This window comes from Leucopleurus acutus (assembly GCF_964270905.1).
Source record: "Leucopleurus acutus genome assembly, chromosome: 14".
Taxonomy (NCBI): domain Eukaryota; kingdom Metazoa; phylum Chordata; class Mammalia; order Artiodactyla; family Delphinidae; genus Leucopleurus; species Leucopleurus acutus.
Genome location: NC_139156.1, coordinates 58883759 through 58901584, shown reverse-complemented (window position 1 = coordinate 58901584; position 17826 = coordinate 58883759). Strand labels below are relative to the sequence as shown.

General features: G+C 53.4%; 1 protein-coding gene across 1 annotated transcript in view; it reads right to left on the bottom strand.

The window, feature by feature from the left end:
• Positions 1–17239, bottom strand: part of CAMK2G (calcium/calmodulin dependent protein kinase II gamma) — a 54333-nt gene extending 37094 nt beyond the window's left edge. The window contains exons 1-3 of the mRNA XM_082855086.1: positions 17126–17239; positions 15671–15765; positions 4555–4614 (exon numbers count right to left, since the gene is read on the bottom strand). Coding sequence (XP_082711212.1) covers positions 4555–4614; positions 15671–15765; positions 17126–17190 — 220 coding nt within the window. The 5' untranslated portion in view covers positions 17191–17239. The remainder of the gene's footprint in view (positions 1–4554; positions 4615–15670; positions 15766–17125) is intronic.
• Between the last annotated feature and the right edge of the window lie 587 nt (positions 17240–17826).

Here is a 17826-nt window from a genome sequence, read left to right as displayed (position 1 = left end):
GGTAGGTACTTCTATCACCTCCATCTAACAGGACAGGAAACGGTGGCTCCAAAAGAAACTCACCCAAAGTTATACTGAGAGGCAGAGCTGAGACTTGAGGACAAGGCAAACTGACAGCAAGATCCCTGATTTTGTGGAACTGCCTGCCAGGGAGTCACTTTCTCCATCCTCTTAGGCAAAGGAGCTCCAACCTGTCCCCACTAGCCCTGGCCATTCTGATTCACTCAGCAGTGTCCATTCAGTACCTCCCTGAAGCAGGCGTGACTGTACATGCCACGGACACAGCTGTGAACAAGGGAAACCCAGCTCTGCCACCGCGCAGCCTCTGGGGGATCGGGGAAGACGGGCTTTAAAGAAGCACTTACACAAATGCATAACCAAGCGGCACTGTGCTGAGGGCTGTCAGGGAGAAGTAAAGGATGCTATGGATGCATGGGGAAAAAAACAATCCAACACCCAGGCCATTCCACAGCCATGAGAGGGTACGAAGGCCAAGGAGGACCAGACCAACTCTAGACAGGAAGATCTGGAAAAGGAGTATGAAGCAGTTACTGCATTACAGTGATAAACCTAATTATTGTTCTTTACAAACTGTGGAAGGAAGAACAGGCCAAAAAAACCCCTCGATGTCTCATACCTTCAAGTACTGACAAAGCCACAACCCAAATTTTGTGGCTGTTTCCAATTCTTTAAAAGCCACCAACAGTATGCCACATTTTAACTAACAAACTTTGGTCAAAAAAGCACTGACAAAGTATCACCGTTCATGTCCATGGAAATAACCCAGTGGGAAGGAGGTCCTGTCATCCCATGGGCTGGTGAGGGATGAACGCTGTCCTCCAGAAGCGGGTGGGCAGGGATTTGGGAGCTGCTCAGTTATGATCCAATGTTTCCTTCTCTTTCTTTACAACCGCTTTTGCCACACTTACTATTAGCTGTATGGACCCTGGGCCCAAGGTAAAACGCAGCCAGGCTTGAATAACTTGTGAACTGATTTGGGTCTGGGAGTCTAGGAGGGGTCGCTTCTGGGAGCTGGAAACTCCATTTTCATCATTTCCATTTATTTCCTAGGCCTCCTTTGCTTGCTGAACCTTTTCAAAACAACTCCACGTAGAGGCACAGGTGACAAAACGGAGGCACGGGGGGGTGAAACCATGTGCCGAGGTCACAGCTAACCAGCAAATCCCAGATTCAAACCTAGAGGACTTGACTCTAAAGCCACAGACCTTTGCTTCTCCACGCGCAGTCCATGGATCAGCAGTGTGAGCATCAGCAGGAGATGTAAGGAAGCTCAGGTCCACCCCAGACCTACTGAATCAAAATCTGAATTTTAACACAATCCCTAAGTGATTCACGAGCACATGAAAGTTTGAGAAGTGCTGCTCTAAACCACAGTGCTAGACTGTGATGAAACTGCTGGGGCAGCTCAGCACGAAGGAAGACAGAGTCTATTCATTAGAGGAATTTAGAGCAGAGAGCAAGCAGAGCACAGGTAGAAGACACTTCACTCAGACTTTAGATGATTAGCACTACTGCCGTTTCCTCCTCTCAACTCCACGCCTCCGGCCACTCTCCCAGGGCTGTTTCAGGTCCTGCAGGATGCCTCAGAACCAACAGGCTTCAAAAAAAAAAACAGACTTTACCTTTTAGAGCGATTTTGGGTTCATAGCAAAACTGAGAGTAAAGTACAGAGAGCTACCCCCTGTCCCCACACACGCACAGTGTCCCCCAACATCAACATCCCCACCGGAGCAGTGCATTTGCTACAGCTGATGAGCCTACACTGACATATCATTATCGCCCAGAGTCCATGGTTTACGTTAGGGTTCACTCTTCCAACAGGCTTTCAACTCCTGGGGCAGAATATCTATCAGGGAAAAAACTGGGGGTGCCTGGCTCCTTGTACCAAATACCCTTCTGAATTCAAGTGCCTAAGGGTCTGACAATAATCAGAGGTGGACCATATGCTCTCTGCTCTCAGCTTCCTCACTCTTCCTCACTCTTGGGCTGGTCCACTTGTATCCCTGAGGGACGGAGTTAGAGGCTAGAGCCAAAAGGGCCACAGCTCTGAAGGATGGAGCAGCGGAGAGAGGAGATGAATACTGAATTAAGGGGACCAAACTGCCTCCTCTTCTGCCACAAGCCAGGTCAGGCTCCATGGCAACCCTGCCTCCTGGACCTGCAGCTCCCCCACATCTCCAGGAGTCCTGGTTCCCACTGGACGCCAGATAGCCTGGCTAGCCCGCTCTGCCAGGACACGGTCCTGACTCACCCTTCCCTCCCCCTGCTCTTGACCCCAAAATAGGGCCTCAGACCAACACGCCCAGGATCTGGGAGCAGTCGTGAAATGGAAGCACAGTTCTAGGAGATCAGACGCTGACAAAGGGAGTGTGCCTTGCCTGGCCTTCCCTGGGTCCTGCTCCCTCCTGAACAGAGCAGATGGCTGGGGTACATGGTCACTCCATCTGCCTTAATTCTGAGCTGGGGGCAGGTGGTTAAAAAGAAAAAAAAGCGGGGGGGGGGCCTACCAAACCAAGTAAAGTCTAAAAGGTCAAAAAGTATATATCTAATTTAAAAGAAAACATAAAAAGAAGGCTCGGGCATTATTCAGCTAGAATCCCAGTTTTGTACTTGCCGGTTGATTCTCGACTGTCTTCATCCTACCCTAACCCTGCTGTGGTCAACCATGCCCGTGTCGCAGGTAACGCAGACATGGTTCTGCCTCCTGCATCATCTACCCCACCCCTTGTTCTCCTCCCTCCAGGAGGACAATTCATCATTGCTCTACTAGTTGGTCACCTGGGACATAAGGAAAGGAAGTTGCCGTCCGCAGACCCTGAGACCCGGGACTGGAACACCAAAATGCTTCTGTGCTCATGGATGGCTTTAGTCACCCACGTTCTTTTTCCCGTCCTGCTCTGGAACTGCTAGGTCAGAGGTCACAAGCTCACAAAGCCTAGAGGGACCAGGTAGGCAGTACAAATGTGAGATAACAGCAAAAACAGTGGCCCGCGGGCTGAAGGGGCAGCCACTGCCCAGCCCCAGCTGATTCCGGCCACATAATGGATGTGGGCTCAGCAGAGCCAAACCTTCTGATTTGAAAGATTGGGAAACAGAATTTTTTTCAAAGTGTGAAATCTCGTTTTAAAATACTGGCAAACAATAAAAATATTTTTAAACCACTGAGCCGGCCAAACAAAACACGCCTGAGTTTGTGCCTGCTGTTTTAGCTGCTCCTCTCATCATTTCTCTTCTACCTAAGGCAACACTTTGGTCCCCACCGTCCTGTTTGCAGGTGAGGGTCTAACTTCAGAGAGCTCCGGTAGCTCCAAACCCAGGACTTGTGGGCTGAGAAGTGCTGGCTCCGTGGAAGACTGCACCAGGCAGAGCTGAGCACCAGCTATGCCAATCTGCTTCGGGTGTAATCCAAGCTGCTGATTGCCATCTATAAAGCCCTGCATGGTTGCAGTTCTGGTTACCTCACAGCTCCTCTCCCCTTGGGCTGGAGTACGACCTCACTCTCCTACGTTAAGAGCTCCCGGTGAGCATTCCAGCCCGAGATCTGGGAAGCCGGAGGCTGAGTAGCTCTGGAGGAAGCACCGAGCTTCGGCAAGTCGCCTTACAGCCCCAGCTGCCACCCCAGCGGAGTGGGAGGCCTCCAGGGCACTGTGGGAGCCCCGATATTGAGGCCGTGCCTGAGGAGCGCGGAAAACGTGTTGTCCTTTGTGATGATCACAGCTTTCAGGGAAAACCTAGGAAATGCTCCCTGCTCTGCCTCAAGTCAAGCCCGGGGCTTCTGCTCAGACACTGCAGCCAGCCCAGTTTCTGTTCCCTCTGCAAGAAGCACCGAATTGGGGCCAGCGTTTTTGGCAAAGACGACTTCAGCTGAACAATGTAAAACGGAGCCGGAGTGGGTTGTGGCAGGCAAACCTCCTCGGCTTTACAACAACCAACAATGTGCTCCTGTCCCCCATGTCAGGGTGGGAGCAGGGAGAAATCCTCTTATTTTTCTCCTTCACCATCCAAGTGGCTCCTGCCATCCCATCTCCAGAGAAGCCAGGCGGGTGGGCAGCTTGCTTTCCCGGCTCCGGGGAATACAAACGGGAGCACCATGGAAACCCCCAGAGTGTGCACGACACCGCAACAGGAACAAAACTTTTTCAAGTCCAGAAACAAAATCCGGACCCTTTTATGATGGCCATGGAAGGCCCCTGGTGAGGGATGCTGGCAGGCTACTAGCCCAGAGCCTCACACGCCGAGGACCTGGACCTCAGCCCAAAGACGGAAGGAGAGGGGAAGAAAGCGAGTCTGAAACATATTCTGATACCTCACTCCCAGCCCTGAGATGGCACCACAGGGATGGAGACACTCAGGTCTCTGAACTAGAACACCCCAGAATTCTGAGCAATGCATGGCTGCTATCCTGCTTGGGCAAAAAAAGACACCAGGCAAAGGCCCAGGGACAGAAGTGGTTCCCTACACAAAAACAGTGGATTTCTGTTCTCTCCAACTTCCACAAAATGCCCAAGAAATGCCCTATGTAAGGGCACTTACCAATGTTTGGATGCTTCAAAAGTCGGCATATCCGGGCCTCACGTTCTAGTTTCTGGTGATCTAAGAGCAGAAGAGAGAAAACAAAAGCCATCAAACACCCACTCTATTTGTGGCCACCTGGCTATTCATATGCTTTCAATTCTTAGGCACCAACTATGCCCTTTTTACAATTTGCTGAATTAATACATCACGTCACGGCAATTCTGGAGACAGGTATTAATGACAACCTTTTCCTGATGAAGTGCCTTAGGATAGCTTCCCAAGTCAGTGAGTGGCAGAGCCAGGATAGAAGCCAGGTCTTTAACTAAAACTGTAGTGCTCTTTCCACCACAGCAGGGATTTCACTGGGCCAGTGTGTCCAGAATCTCTTCCTTGTTGGAAATACTAATAATAATGGCTAAGTTTTATTGAGCACCTACTACAAGACCAGATATTGTGCTAGGAGTGCCGCATATATTCTCTAATACAGTCTTCATGGCAACCCTGCAACATAATGATGCTGACAATGAAGATGGTGATGATTTGAAAATAATAATAATACTAGCTAACATTTATTGAGAGCTTACTTCTACACCAGGCAGATACATATTTTAATTTAGTCTCATAACAATGCTATGAGGTTGGTAGTATTATGATGCCTGTTTTGCAGAAATCCTGCTTCTCCCCAGGATCCTCTTGGCTGTCCACTGCTGGGAGCTCTGACCTCTTGGCACTCAGGCTCTGGGGTTACTCTGCTTTGGTGAAATGACCAGAATCCAAGAGCCCACCAATCTAAGCAAGCTGTGTTTGGTCAGTTCCTTCCCCGGGAAGGCAGAGCTCCAGGAAGTAGAAAGAGAGGCTGCTACTACTCAAAGCAAGGTGGCCTAGAAGCCCTGCCCACCCTACCCCCCAGCTCTACTTGCTGGAATCCTGCCAAAGTCACCTGCTTCACAGAGTCTTCCCTGTTCCTCATGGTAGTCTGTGACTTCTCTCCCCATGACCCACCCCCACCTCCCACAGCACCTCTTATAATTCTCACATCACACATTAAATCACACATTAAATCTTTCGGTCACAAGCTTTTCAAAGGGTGGGACCTCTCTGCGTGATGCTTCCCAGAGTTTCTTCCATATCAGAGGCTTAATAACGGTTTGTCAATAACATTGACAGTAGTAGTAAAAACTATTATTTACGAAGCATTTACTATAGGCCAGGCAGAGGCATGGATTATCTTATTTCATCCTCACAGAAACCCCGTGAAGTGGAGGATCTGATTAGTTCCACTACACTGTAAAGGAGGAAACTGAGGCTTAAAAGGTTCAAGTAACCTGGCCAAGGTCCCACAGACAGGCAGTGGATACAGGTGGTCCGAGCCTAGAGCCCTCTTTCTCATTGCTATGATGTGATGACAAGATAAAGAAAAGTGAGAGTATTAAGTAAAGACTCCAGGCTTTGGGGGGCATAGTCCAGTTCACCTCAACTTCCCCAGGTCCAGGCAGGTACCTTCCCATCCACAGCTGCCAAGCAATTCCCACCTCCCTTGGTAGGGGCTTCTGCCCATCCACCTCTACCTAAATAGCAAAGAGCCTCCGTAAAGCCTCCCATGACCCTCACAACCATCTTACCAGGCAGGTGCATTGATTATCCCATTTCACAGATGATAAAACAGGCCCAGAGAAGTTAAATAACTTGCCTGAAATCCTACAGCAGGAAAGGGATAGAACTGTGATTTCAAGCCCAGGCCTGCCTGAGATAATGTACGGATTATAGATGAGAAGGAATTCATATTTACTGTTTCATCAACCACCCTCAGCTTTGTCCTAAACTTTCCCTCTAGGGACAGCTCTGCTTTGTGGAAGAAGGACGTGGGGACAGGCAGAGATTAGTTCCTGCTGCCCAGCTAATCCATCCCAGCTGTCCAAAGATCTGGGTCAGGCCTTCCTTCCCATCCTCGAGTTCAGTATGACCACTGACCAGGATGCAGCCAGGAGAACTCCAGGTAACCCCACATTGCCTGGGATCCCTCAGGGCCAGGGACCTTCAGAAGGTAGGCAGTTGAGGAAGCAACACTAGCCCTGCCTAGTCCCCCTTCCCCCCCTGCAGGGGGCCTTGCTTCTTCCAGATCTTCCAGATCTGGCCAGAGGATGTCAGGGCAACCCCAACTTCCTTCCCATCCCTGGACGTGGGATGGCAGTACCAAGCTAGTCACCCTAAAGCTGAAGACCTACCAGCCCTCTCTCTGACCACTCACCTCACATCCTCCAACCCACAACTCTCGGGCTTGGCTGCCCGGGCAAGTGCGGGACAACAGTATCTTGCGATGCGGAGGTGGCAGCTGAGGAGAAGGCCCAGAAGATTAATGTTTATCTCCTCCCTTAAGACTCTTACTGGCTAATAGTTACAGTTCCACAACAGCAACAGCACTAAAAATACGGGTGCTCTGGCACCCGTATTATCAGTGACTCAGAGTAAGAAGGGAAGAGACAAAGAGTCACACTTCCAGCTCCTTGAAGGAACTGCCCAGGGTCCAGAGGGTCCTAGATAGTCACTTAGTTCGACCCTAACTCCAAGGAGCTGAGCCCCATGTTCTGCCCAAGGCCTGTGTCTCCTCTGAACCTCAGGTCCTTGCTCTGATCCTTAGTCATGGAGTCTGGCCATTAACACATCAGCTTTGGAGTCAGAGAGCCCCAGACTGAGTCTCAGGGCCGCCATGTTGGGTGAGTTATTAAACCCATCTGAGCCTCATTCATTCACTCAGAAAATATTTACTGAGGCCTACTATGTGACAGGCACTGCTCCAGATGCTGGGGATACGGCAGTGAACAAAAGAGATAACAATCCCCACCCTCATCAAGCTGATATCCTAGAGGAGCTGAGGGGGAGGGACAGACAGGAACAACTGGATGGTATGTTAGATGTCGTGGTAAGTGCGATGGAGAAAAATAAAGCAGGGAAGCGGGAGAGTGGACACTTAAAATAGGTGGTCAGGGAACACCTCAGCAAGGAGGTGACGCTTGATTAGAACCCGAAGGAGGTGAGGTGAGAGAGTGAGCCAGGCACACAGCTTGGGAAAAAGTTTCCTCACTTCTAAAATGGAGGCAGCGACATTCGTGGATTAAATGATGTATTTGGGTGAACGCTCAGCACAGTGCCTGGCACACAGGGAGAACCTCCTTTCCAAGGGCCCAGTGATAAGACAGACGAGACCTCCCAGGCTGGGCTTGTGCCCATGGCCATCACCAGAGACACGAGAGTCAGGCCCACTCTCCCTCAGCCTGGGCAGTCACGGGGTCCACAGCACAGCAACTGAGCCCGCCGACCTGGCTCCATCACAGCCTCCTGTTTGGGGGTGGCCCACCTGTGTCTAGAGCCTACAGGGGACGGTTAACAACAGGGGCTCATCAGACAGAGGACAACCCAGGAAATGCTGCTGCCCGTGGGATCCCTGGTCTTCCTCGGCCTCAGCCTTGCTGGCTGTGGCGCCCTGCCATCCCGAAGCTCTGCTCAACGAGCCGTATGGTTTCTGCTTACCACGATCTCCCTGACTCCTTACTCCTCGCACAGCCAGCCAGCACCCCACCTCTCCAGCTGTCGTCTCTTGTCCCTTTCCCCCCTCACTCCCGGTCCTGTTGTCCCCTCCAGGGCTGCTCCATGTCTGGGAAAAAGCAAAGGGCTCCACCCCAGCAGCAGTGGTGTTTGAGGAACAAGTAAGGTTTGCAGAGCATCTTTTCCAGATGCAAGGTCTGTCCTGTAAACTCGCACCCCCAGCCCCAAAAGGGGTAAGGCCACTGAACTGGCCTGGTCCACAGTGGTAGGTCCAGTCCTGGCTTGGCATCCCAAGGTGATTAAACATCAGCCGGTGCTCTTGTCACAAAGGCAGCCTTCTCCCTTGAGACGCCCCCTCCTTCCAGTGACCACTGAGTTTGCCGTTCCTAGGGAACAGCCCAGACCTTCCAAGGCTGACCCTCTTCCCACCCACCTTTCAACTGGGCTCATCCCCACCCCCTCACACGGCCCAGCCCCCCCTTCCTGTTTGACAACGGCCACTTCCCGCTTTTGCACAGGGCCACTTCCTGCCTGCCTGTGAGCTACTGCCATGGAGAGACCCACCCCTGCCGGCCTTCAGCCCAGCTCCAACCATAGCCCTCTGCAAGGATTTCCCCTCAAGAGCAGAGGTGGCAACAGGCGCAGAAAGCAGAAGCGGCCGTTATCAAGATCCCGCTTCAGGCTTTCCTAACAGCCCACCCAGGGCAGAGCCAGGCCCTGGGACACAAGGATCCCTGGAGGCCTCACGTCTCCCGCTTTCTGCCCAAGCGCTTCAAGACTTGGTTCAGGGCACCACAAAGGCCGAATACCCTTGACAAGAAGGGCAGCAAGGAGTGACCAGATGCAGAAAAGAGGAAGCAGACAGTGAGGAGACGATGCGTGGCAAAGGCGGGGCAGAGCCCTAGAAACACCTCTCCCTTAGGACCCCAGGGGAGATGCCCACTCCAAATTCACTTTCCTTCCCCAACAGGATCGGGGCCCAGGGAGGGTCGTCCAGATTCTCCACAGCCCTGCAGAGACACGCTGGCTGATTTAGTGACATTTCTCTAAAACCATGAATGCCAGCACCAGCTTCAACTAAGATCCTACTGCCACCTAAACATACAACCCACTGTAAGTGGGAAAGGACACAGAGCCCTGCTCTGGCTATGGGGACTCTCCCCAAGTTCCAACCTCAATGACACCCTTGACTTTTCAAAGGGTATTTCAAAGGTCTGTGCCTGTGGCCCCAACATGGGTTAGGAAAAGCTTCCCAGAGCCTATCGAGTTCAGATGCTCGATGTGGGTCTCTCCTCTTGTTGCTCTTCCAAGTGCCCCCCTCCAGGCCCCCCGTAGATATCGCTCCGAGGAGTATAAACAAGGGCAGCATAGGGATTTGGTGTCATAATCCACATTCCGCAGCTGCTTATAAACAGTCCCTGGCCTTGGGCACTGACTAGTGGGCATCCCAAGCCACAGTCTCACTGACCTTACCCTGACATTGTGATGCCACATCCCTTCCTCTGTGAATCTCACTCTAAAGGTGCAAAGTCCCCAGTTAAGAGCAAAGTCCGTGTATCATGTAAGAGCAGGGGCCACAGCTTCTAATTCCTTCACACCCATACACCTGGGAACTAGCTGAGGGCTGTGAATACAGTGAGATGGAGCTGAAATGTGCCCACGTGAACCCCCGGGGCTCTGTCCTTTAACCTGGTGTCCCCCCCTTCTCTTCAGTCCTAACTCGAGCAGTTTTAACTGGGTGACACAAAGACCTGAGCCCTACTTTGGTCTCTGAATCTTAAGACAAGAGAAGCTTTAACTGAGGAGGAAAAGGAGGGAGGCACCGAGAAGTGCCCCATAGTGAAAGTCTCCCAAACCAGCTTGGACAGGGAAAATCCCCATGGGGACTAGCAAGCCCCAAGAAGGCAAAGCTCTGCCTCTGGACACTCTCAAGGGCCAGAACAGGGTCAGCTGCCGAGTTCTCCATGCCCCTGGCAGGGTTCTGGGTGCCTGCAGCCTTTGCCCACTGTTTTGGTGACATTTCCTTCATGGTAACCAGCCCCAAGTAAAACATCCCAGGAAGCAGCCCCTAAAAATAGCTCCTCCCAGGGCAGCAGCAAGCAGGGGGAGGGGAAAGAGAGGGAGGAGAAAAGAGGGGAGCAGATGGGAAGCTGCTGCTGCTGATAGAGCCCAGGAAGTATAGGTGGTGTTGGGGGGAAGTGGCTGGAAATATCCCCATCATAGAGCGGTCTCTACCCACAGAGGTGGTTACAGATGACAGCAAGACCTAGCCAGCCGAAAGGAGGGATTTGCTCCACTGGGCTTAGAGCTCTGGGCCTAGATGGAGAGGTACGGGGGTGATATATCAGGATTTATCACAGGAACTAAATATCCAGAATATGTGTTTTAAAGGGAAGAGTCAAAGGGTAAGTGAAGTCCATACTGCTTAAGGATGCTGGGATCTGAGCACTGGCAAAATCACTGGCATGCCTACATCTCAAAACAAACCAATCTTTTGTGTCTTGGTTTCCCCACTGGCTGTGGGACAGATCTGGCTGGCCAGGGGCAGAAGACAAAGGGCCTCTGCCGAGAGGCACTCAGAAGGTGCAAAGTGCCCATTTCTTCCTGTCACCACCCTTTTGGCACCCATGGGATCAGGCCCATGTCAGCCCGCCAAGGCTGTCCAGAGAGCAGCGAGCACAGAGCTGGGGCAGAAGCCTGTCACACCCACTCCTCCCCTTCCCTGTCTCCAGCCTCAGCAGAGAATGGGGTCAGCCACTCACCTCTAGGGTTTCAGCACAGCCTCAAAGCTTGGAGCACAGCTCCTAACAAGGGACCAGGGCAAGCAGCAGGAAGAAGCACGCAGCAGGGCTTCCCCTACTGCCACCTTGGATAGGGCCACCTTCCAACCTCCATCTCCACCCTATGATGCCAGCACCCCAAGTCACTCTGGGAAGGGGTGGGAGGACAGGGAGGCAGGCCAGTGTTGTGCGAGCTAAGTCACACAGCTCAAAGCATGACTGTGTGATGAAACTGGCCCTTAGCACAAAGAAGGGGCCTCCAGGCTGCTTCCTCATCTACCCAGGGAGAAGGGTCAGAGGAGCTCCTTCACTTATATACAAGTTGCCCATTTCTCTGTCAACAGAAATTGGTCTGTTTTATCCTCAGGAGGAAAGCACGGTTTTGGATCTAATATCTAATCTTCTTAAATGCTTCCTAAAGTCCCAGAGTCCCAGCGTTCCCGTGCTGCATAGATTTCTCTTTCTTCTGCCCCTCCCTCATTGCTGTATCACCCTCCTCTCTCTTCATCCTTAACAGGAAAGTCTCACTTGGAGATACCACAGGGGACACAAATGTCATGGGGGCTACTCAGGCCAACACTAAGGGGGTGGAGACTTTTAGCTGGCACCACCCAGGGGGATCCTATTTCACTCCTCAGGGCCAGCTGGACCCAGAAAGGGACAGTCTTTGCCCTTCTGGTGGCCAACATGCGACAACTCCAGCCACTCAGCTTGCCACAGCCTTGGACACGAACTGACACCCCAATCTGGGGGCTCAGAAGCAGGCCTCTAATCACAGAACAGCCCATGTACACAGATGGCCACATACCGGCCAAGACACCACCTGGAGAAGGCTGGGCTGAGGTGTGTCTGGGAAATCTCAGAGATCATGGCAACAGCAACTGTCACAGCTGTCGCTGATTTTAGACAGCATTTCTTAAAAGTGTGGCTCAGGGTCTACCTGCATGAAATTCACTAAGGCACTTGTTAAAAATGTAGATTCTGAGGCTACACCCTAGACCTCCTGAAGCAGAATCTCTGTGGATAGAGCCCAGGAATGTGCATTTTTAACCAGTCTTCAAGGTGATCCTCTTGAACACTAAAATTGAAAATTGCTGCTTAGAGGAAGTCCCAACATTGCCCTATAAGGCTGTTTATGACACGGAAGGAAGATGATAAGCTGCACTGTCTTCCTATATCTCCCACCTGCTTTATTCTCCAAGCACAGGTCTTTAACCTCATCTGTCCTCCCCTACAGCTGTGTCAGGCCTACAGCCTGGCTCCATGGATGAGAAAGGGGGAACCCAAGCCAGCACCAGGGTACGAGGGATCCAGCAACTTGGCTATGAGTTTCCTGAGCGCCAAAGCCAAAAGGCAACCAGGCTGGTTACACAGTCCATTCACTCAACAAGTATAGGAGGCTCAATATGTATCAGGCACTTTGCTGTATCAATATGTATCCGGCCCCGCCCACACCAAAGTGAAAGAAACAGATATGGTTCCTTACCATTACCCTCCCAGGTCCTGGGGAAGGGGAAAGCTTTTGCTTGCATTTAGCTTCAACAGAAATTTCTTCACATGGGGTATACAGATTAAATAAATAAATAAGCAAAGCAAGTGCTGTAACAGATTTCATAATATTGTTACCAACAGCACCTCTTAGTAAAGCTAAGTATCCCATCATAGTGAAAGCAATTGGAATTCAGATAAATGGTCCAAATAGAGAAGTTTCTTATGACGTGAACTGCTCCAAAGATAAATCCTGAACTATGTAGAGAAAAGAAAGGACCATTTGCCCTTCAACTGTAGCAATATGGGAAATGCTTTGGATATAAGCAAGAGAGTGGGATATAAAATGTTATGCTCCATGAGGTGAAAATCTATATGCATATGAATAAAGATAAGAAGAGAATATGAAGATTTAAAAATAAAAAAAGACATAAGGGCTCAGGCTTCTGGGGGAGGGGGTGCTCTTAAATCTTAAAATAACGACTTATCATTGCCATCACCTGGCCCACTAGCTCTGCATCCAAGCCTATTTTAAATGCCTCCTGCAGCCTAGCTGAGAGCTAAGCTTGGAACCACCGGCTCCCTTAAGAGCCCCAACTCTACACCTACTGCTGCTCCAAAGCAAATGGAGTGACGTTATGTGACTTCAAGTGACTCTACGTAGACAGGCCCGCAGACAACAACAGCGCTCAAGGCTCAGCCACGTGAACTCATGCCCATGGGATCCCTGGTCTTGTCGCACAGCCACCACCGTGGGCCCCCGAGGCCACCATGACAAGAAACAACAGAGCAAAAGAAGGATTCCCATCCAGAGCTGACCCCCCCAGAAGACCAGGTGATCTCTCCCCATGCCTCCTGGGCCACCTTACCATGGATGCCAAGGAGAACCAGCCCGATACGCTCTTTTTCACTCGGCAGCACAGAGGATCACAAACAAGAAAGGTAACAGGCAGAGAGACTCAGCAAACACAGCAAGCTCCTTCAGACCCTCATGGATGACCCTGGTGGGCCCACCACATTCCCAGACACAGAAATCCAACACCTGTGGAGCCCCAGACAGACAGACAGCGACGAGTGAAACCCAGCCCCAGCCGCTGCACCTTTATAAAATATACAGCGTAAACTGAGAGGCTTCAGGGAAGCCACGGCCTTCACTCCCTAACCCCATGGGCACCAGCCTAGTGGGCACTGGCCCAACCCTCCCCAGGAGCTCACACCCCCCACGTCCACACCTACAGCACAGCCCCTGGATGGCTCCCTCCATCTCCAAGACAACACCCTCCCACTCTCAACCTCCAAACAGTACGGGCACTTACATATTCCTGAACTCTCTTGTTGGCATCTGTGCCTATCAACCAGGACCAGACCTCTGTCCCAGAGTTAACCTGGCACACAGGCCACGCAGCAGAGCCCCAGTTTTGGCATAACCATCTCGAGAGAGGGGGAGCTGCTGCCTAAAGCATATGATCTTACACAAGAATCTTCTTGGGGAGAAAAAAAATCAAAGAGAAATGAAACCTCATCCCACTTGGGCAGGGAAAGAAAGCTATCAGCTGGGAAAGATGGGACACGGTTGAAAAAAGGTGAGGACTGGAAAGGGACATGATCACATCGGTTAGGGAAGTTCAGATGGGTAGAGGAGTAGAAAATGATGGCCCAAGGCAGGCAGCTCCACAAAGTCACCACACCAGCTATCCTCATCCCAGAGTTCAGCTCCCAGCTGTCTCTCTCTCTCCCTCCCTCCCTCATCCCTGGGTCAGAGGACAGTGGTGCGATGAGGAAAGCAAAGCACTGCATCATTAACTGGAGACACCAGACACCAGCCCCATTTCTGATGCACCAGGGCTATGCTGTGTGGGCACGGGGAGGTATCCATTCTCAAACCGTCATCCCTGCCTGTGCCCTGCATCCTTGGCCAGAGGATGTCTGCCAAAGAGTCCAGCCCACCACACTGTCCCGCCTCCCCATGGAAGGAGGGCATCTGACTGCCCACATATCTCTATGGCAACCATCGCCTCCAACTCAAGGTACCCAGAGAGAAAGAAAACAAACAAATAAGTCAACTTAATAGCCAATGTAGAGGAACAGCAAGAGACAGGGGCTGGGAGGGAGACAGCAAGACAATCCCTGCTTGTGAGGATGGAGAGAGGCCCTCCCAGCCAGGAGGCAGACACAGCCCTGCTAAACAGGTACCAGAATAACTGACATGATAGAAGCCCACTGTCATTTTATAGCTTCTCCAATGCTTAGGGACATCTACTACATCTCTTACTCCAGAGACGCCCAGGTCATTACTGGCCATGGCCCACATCTTCTCCAGGGCATCTGTCCTGGCTCCTAATATATATATCGCATCCTACTGTCTAGTCTTAATTCCTTTCTATAAGTCTCATAACCTTTGTCTTGGTGCTACACCCTGCAGCTCTCGATGACCTGACCCATCTACATACCTCCATAGTCACCACACCTGTTCACAGAGCACTTCACACATTGTTGGGTCTATACCTATCAGATGAGGTGAGTTTGGCAAGCACCCAATACAAGGTGCAGGGAGTGTAGGTTCAAGGTGTGAGAGACAGGGCCTGACCCTCCTGGCCTCAGGTACTTGGAAGGATCTCACAAGTTAGGCCCTCAGGCCTGGGCCTTCACAGTTCTCAGATCCCGAGGCCAAGCTGCTTCCACTCCAACCAGGCCATTGAGATTTCCAGACCATGAGGCATCAGCCTCCACCCAGGACAGACTGCATCTGCTGTTGCTGCACCACCAACTTTGTAATTTGATCAAAAAAGCAATCAAGTTCATCTGGCAGGATTTGTTCCTGAGAAGCCCTCGACAGTAGCAGCCTCCCCTGATGTTTACAGATTCCCTTCCCTTGGGAGTCTGTTCTGCCGCCTGCTGGGCAGGGGGAGGCTGGATTTGTCAGAGCTGTTCACTTACTGCATTTTCATCTTGAGTCCCCACTGGGGCACAGGGATTCGGACAGCCCTGGAGTGGTTACCACTGCCCCAAACACAGACTCCAAATGACCCAAATGAAGAGCTAGCCACCCACCACTCCCCATATCCTCCACCTCCATAAAAACCAAACTCCTTTGAGCCTTCACAGACTACTCCTCCCAGCAGCAACCTACAACTCTTACATCTTCATTCTTTTCTACCTGTTCCCCATACAATTCCTTGCCTGGTTTCAAAGTCCACCCACCCTGAAATTCCAACGCTTCTCCAAGTGCTAAAACGCACAATCCCGAACTCCTGGAGCATCTTCAGAAGAATCCATAGCCCTTGGAGGCACCCTTGGGAGAGACCAAGATGGGGAATACTCACCCCGGGCAGATAATTTCTTGGTATTGATGATTTTTGCTGCATACTCCTGCGTGGAGGTTTTCTTCACACACCTGCGGACCACAGAGAAAGCACCCCTGGAGGGAGAAGGGGGAAAGAACTGGGAAATGGAGCAAACACACTTCAGGTCTGAGGACAGTGATGCTCCCAGCACTAGATCTTTAGTCAAAATCACACACACACACCAGCGTAGTACCCATCACCATCCAACATGGGGCAGAAGGATGTGGCCTCTGCAGGACACTCAACAGATGTGGGTGGAGGACCACCCTACTCCCACACCCACATCTAGTTCTGGGCGAAGCAACAGCCCTAACCTCAGGCTGTGCATCAAGCTGGTGGCAGATGCTTAAAACACACACCTGCTGCATCTCACAGACAGCCCTGCAGTCCCGGCCTAGAGGACCCGGAGAAGGCAAGAGACCCTGCCCTCTTCTCAGCAGGAATAGTTGTGGGTAGGAGGAGAGATTAGAAAGAGGGTATAATCCTCTGAGAGAGAAATCTCCCTCAACCATGGGGGAAGGTGGGGAAAGTGAGGCTCAAATCCCCCTCACCCGGCTTCATCCCACTGCATCCTGGCTCAACTGACAGCAGGGAAAGAGAGGATCCAGTTGTGGGTCTCAGACATCAACAGCTCCCCTTCCCCATGATATTTCCCTCTACGTCTGCGCACCCCCCCCCCCCCCGCCCAGTCCCCCACGGGAGCTTCTACACTCCAGCTCTGGAAACATCTAGGGGGGCGGGCAGGGCGGGGGCTGCAGTGGCCGGGCTCGCCGCCGCGGGTGGGGGTGGGGGGGCTGGGGCTGCTGCAGCGGCCTGCTCAGTGCGGAGGGGAGGGGGATGCTGCGGCTGCGGCGCGCGACTCTCGGGACCGCTGCAGGGATGGGGGGAGGGGACGGGGGTGCTGCAGCACTGCCCAGCAGTGGGGCTGGGTTCCTGGAAGCTGCACTAGCCGGGGGCGGGGCCGGGTACCAAACATCCCCCCACACCCGGGCACCGCAGCGGGGTTGGAGCTGCAGGGCCGGGGAGGGTCCTGAGTGCCAGGCGCGTGGGACATAGGACGGGATGCTGAATGAGCTCCTGAACTGAGTGGGAAGGGGGCAGCGAGCAGGTGGGGTCGGGATGGGGGGCGCCTGAAGGCTGCAGGAGGGGCGGGGCTGGGGGCGCCCAGGAGCGCTCCAGGGGCTGCAGTCCCGGCGGCAGCGCGGGGTGCAGCAGCCCGGGCAGCTGCTGCAGGGCTCGGAGGGCGCTGCGGGGCAGGGAGCTGGGGGCGACGGGGCCCCCGGAGGCGGCTGGCGGGAAAGGCTGGGGGTGGGGCGGGCCGAGGGGGCGCTGCAGCGGCTGGTGCAGGGCCGGGGGGCGGGGCGAGGAGCCACATAGCGCCCGGGCGGCTGGGGCAGGGTGGGGGGGCCCCGGCGGGCGGCGGGCGAGCCGTACTTGCCGAGCTCCTCGAAGAGCTGGTAGTCGTCGGTGAAGCGGGTGCAGGTGGCGGTGGTGGCCATGCTGGCGGGCGGGCGGACGCGGCGGTGCAGCCCGCGCCGACGTCGGTGCACAGTCACCGCCGACCGGCCGAGGGAGCAAGAGGAGGAGACGGGGCTGAGCCCGGCAGCACCGCGAGACTTTACCGGGGAGAGCGAGGGAGGGAGGGACACCCCCGCGCCGCCCGCCCGCCCCGCCCCCAGCCCCGCCAGCAACCCCCCCCCCGCCCGGCCCCCGGCCCGCCCCCGGGGAGGGGCCTCCCGCCGCCGGCCCCGCCCCGCCCCGCCCAAGGGAGCCGCCTGGGCTGGGTCGAGCGCGCGGGAGAGTGAAGGGGAGGTGGGGGGTGGTCTCAGCCCTGGGCCGCCCAGAGGGAGCTGAAAGGTTCGCGACCTGTGGGCTTGTCTCAGGGCGGACCCTACAAGTGCTCAGAACGTGCGTGCGAGTGTGTGTGTGTGTGTTGGGAGTGTGTAGGGGTCTGGACCACCGAGTTTTCTGGTGAAGCTCCACACTCGAGACCGGCGCACACGATGTGGAGAGAGGGCCAAGGTCAAAAAGCCCGTGTCACACTGCACACTCGGAAGACGCCCCCAGTCTGCAGAGCCAGCTCTCAGCAGCCTTCCCTCGGGAAGCTGACAGTCTAGACTGTGTAAGCATCAGGG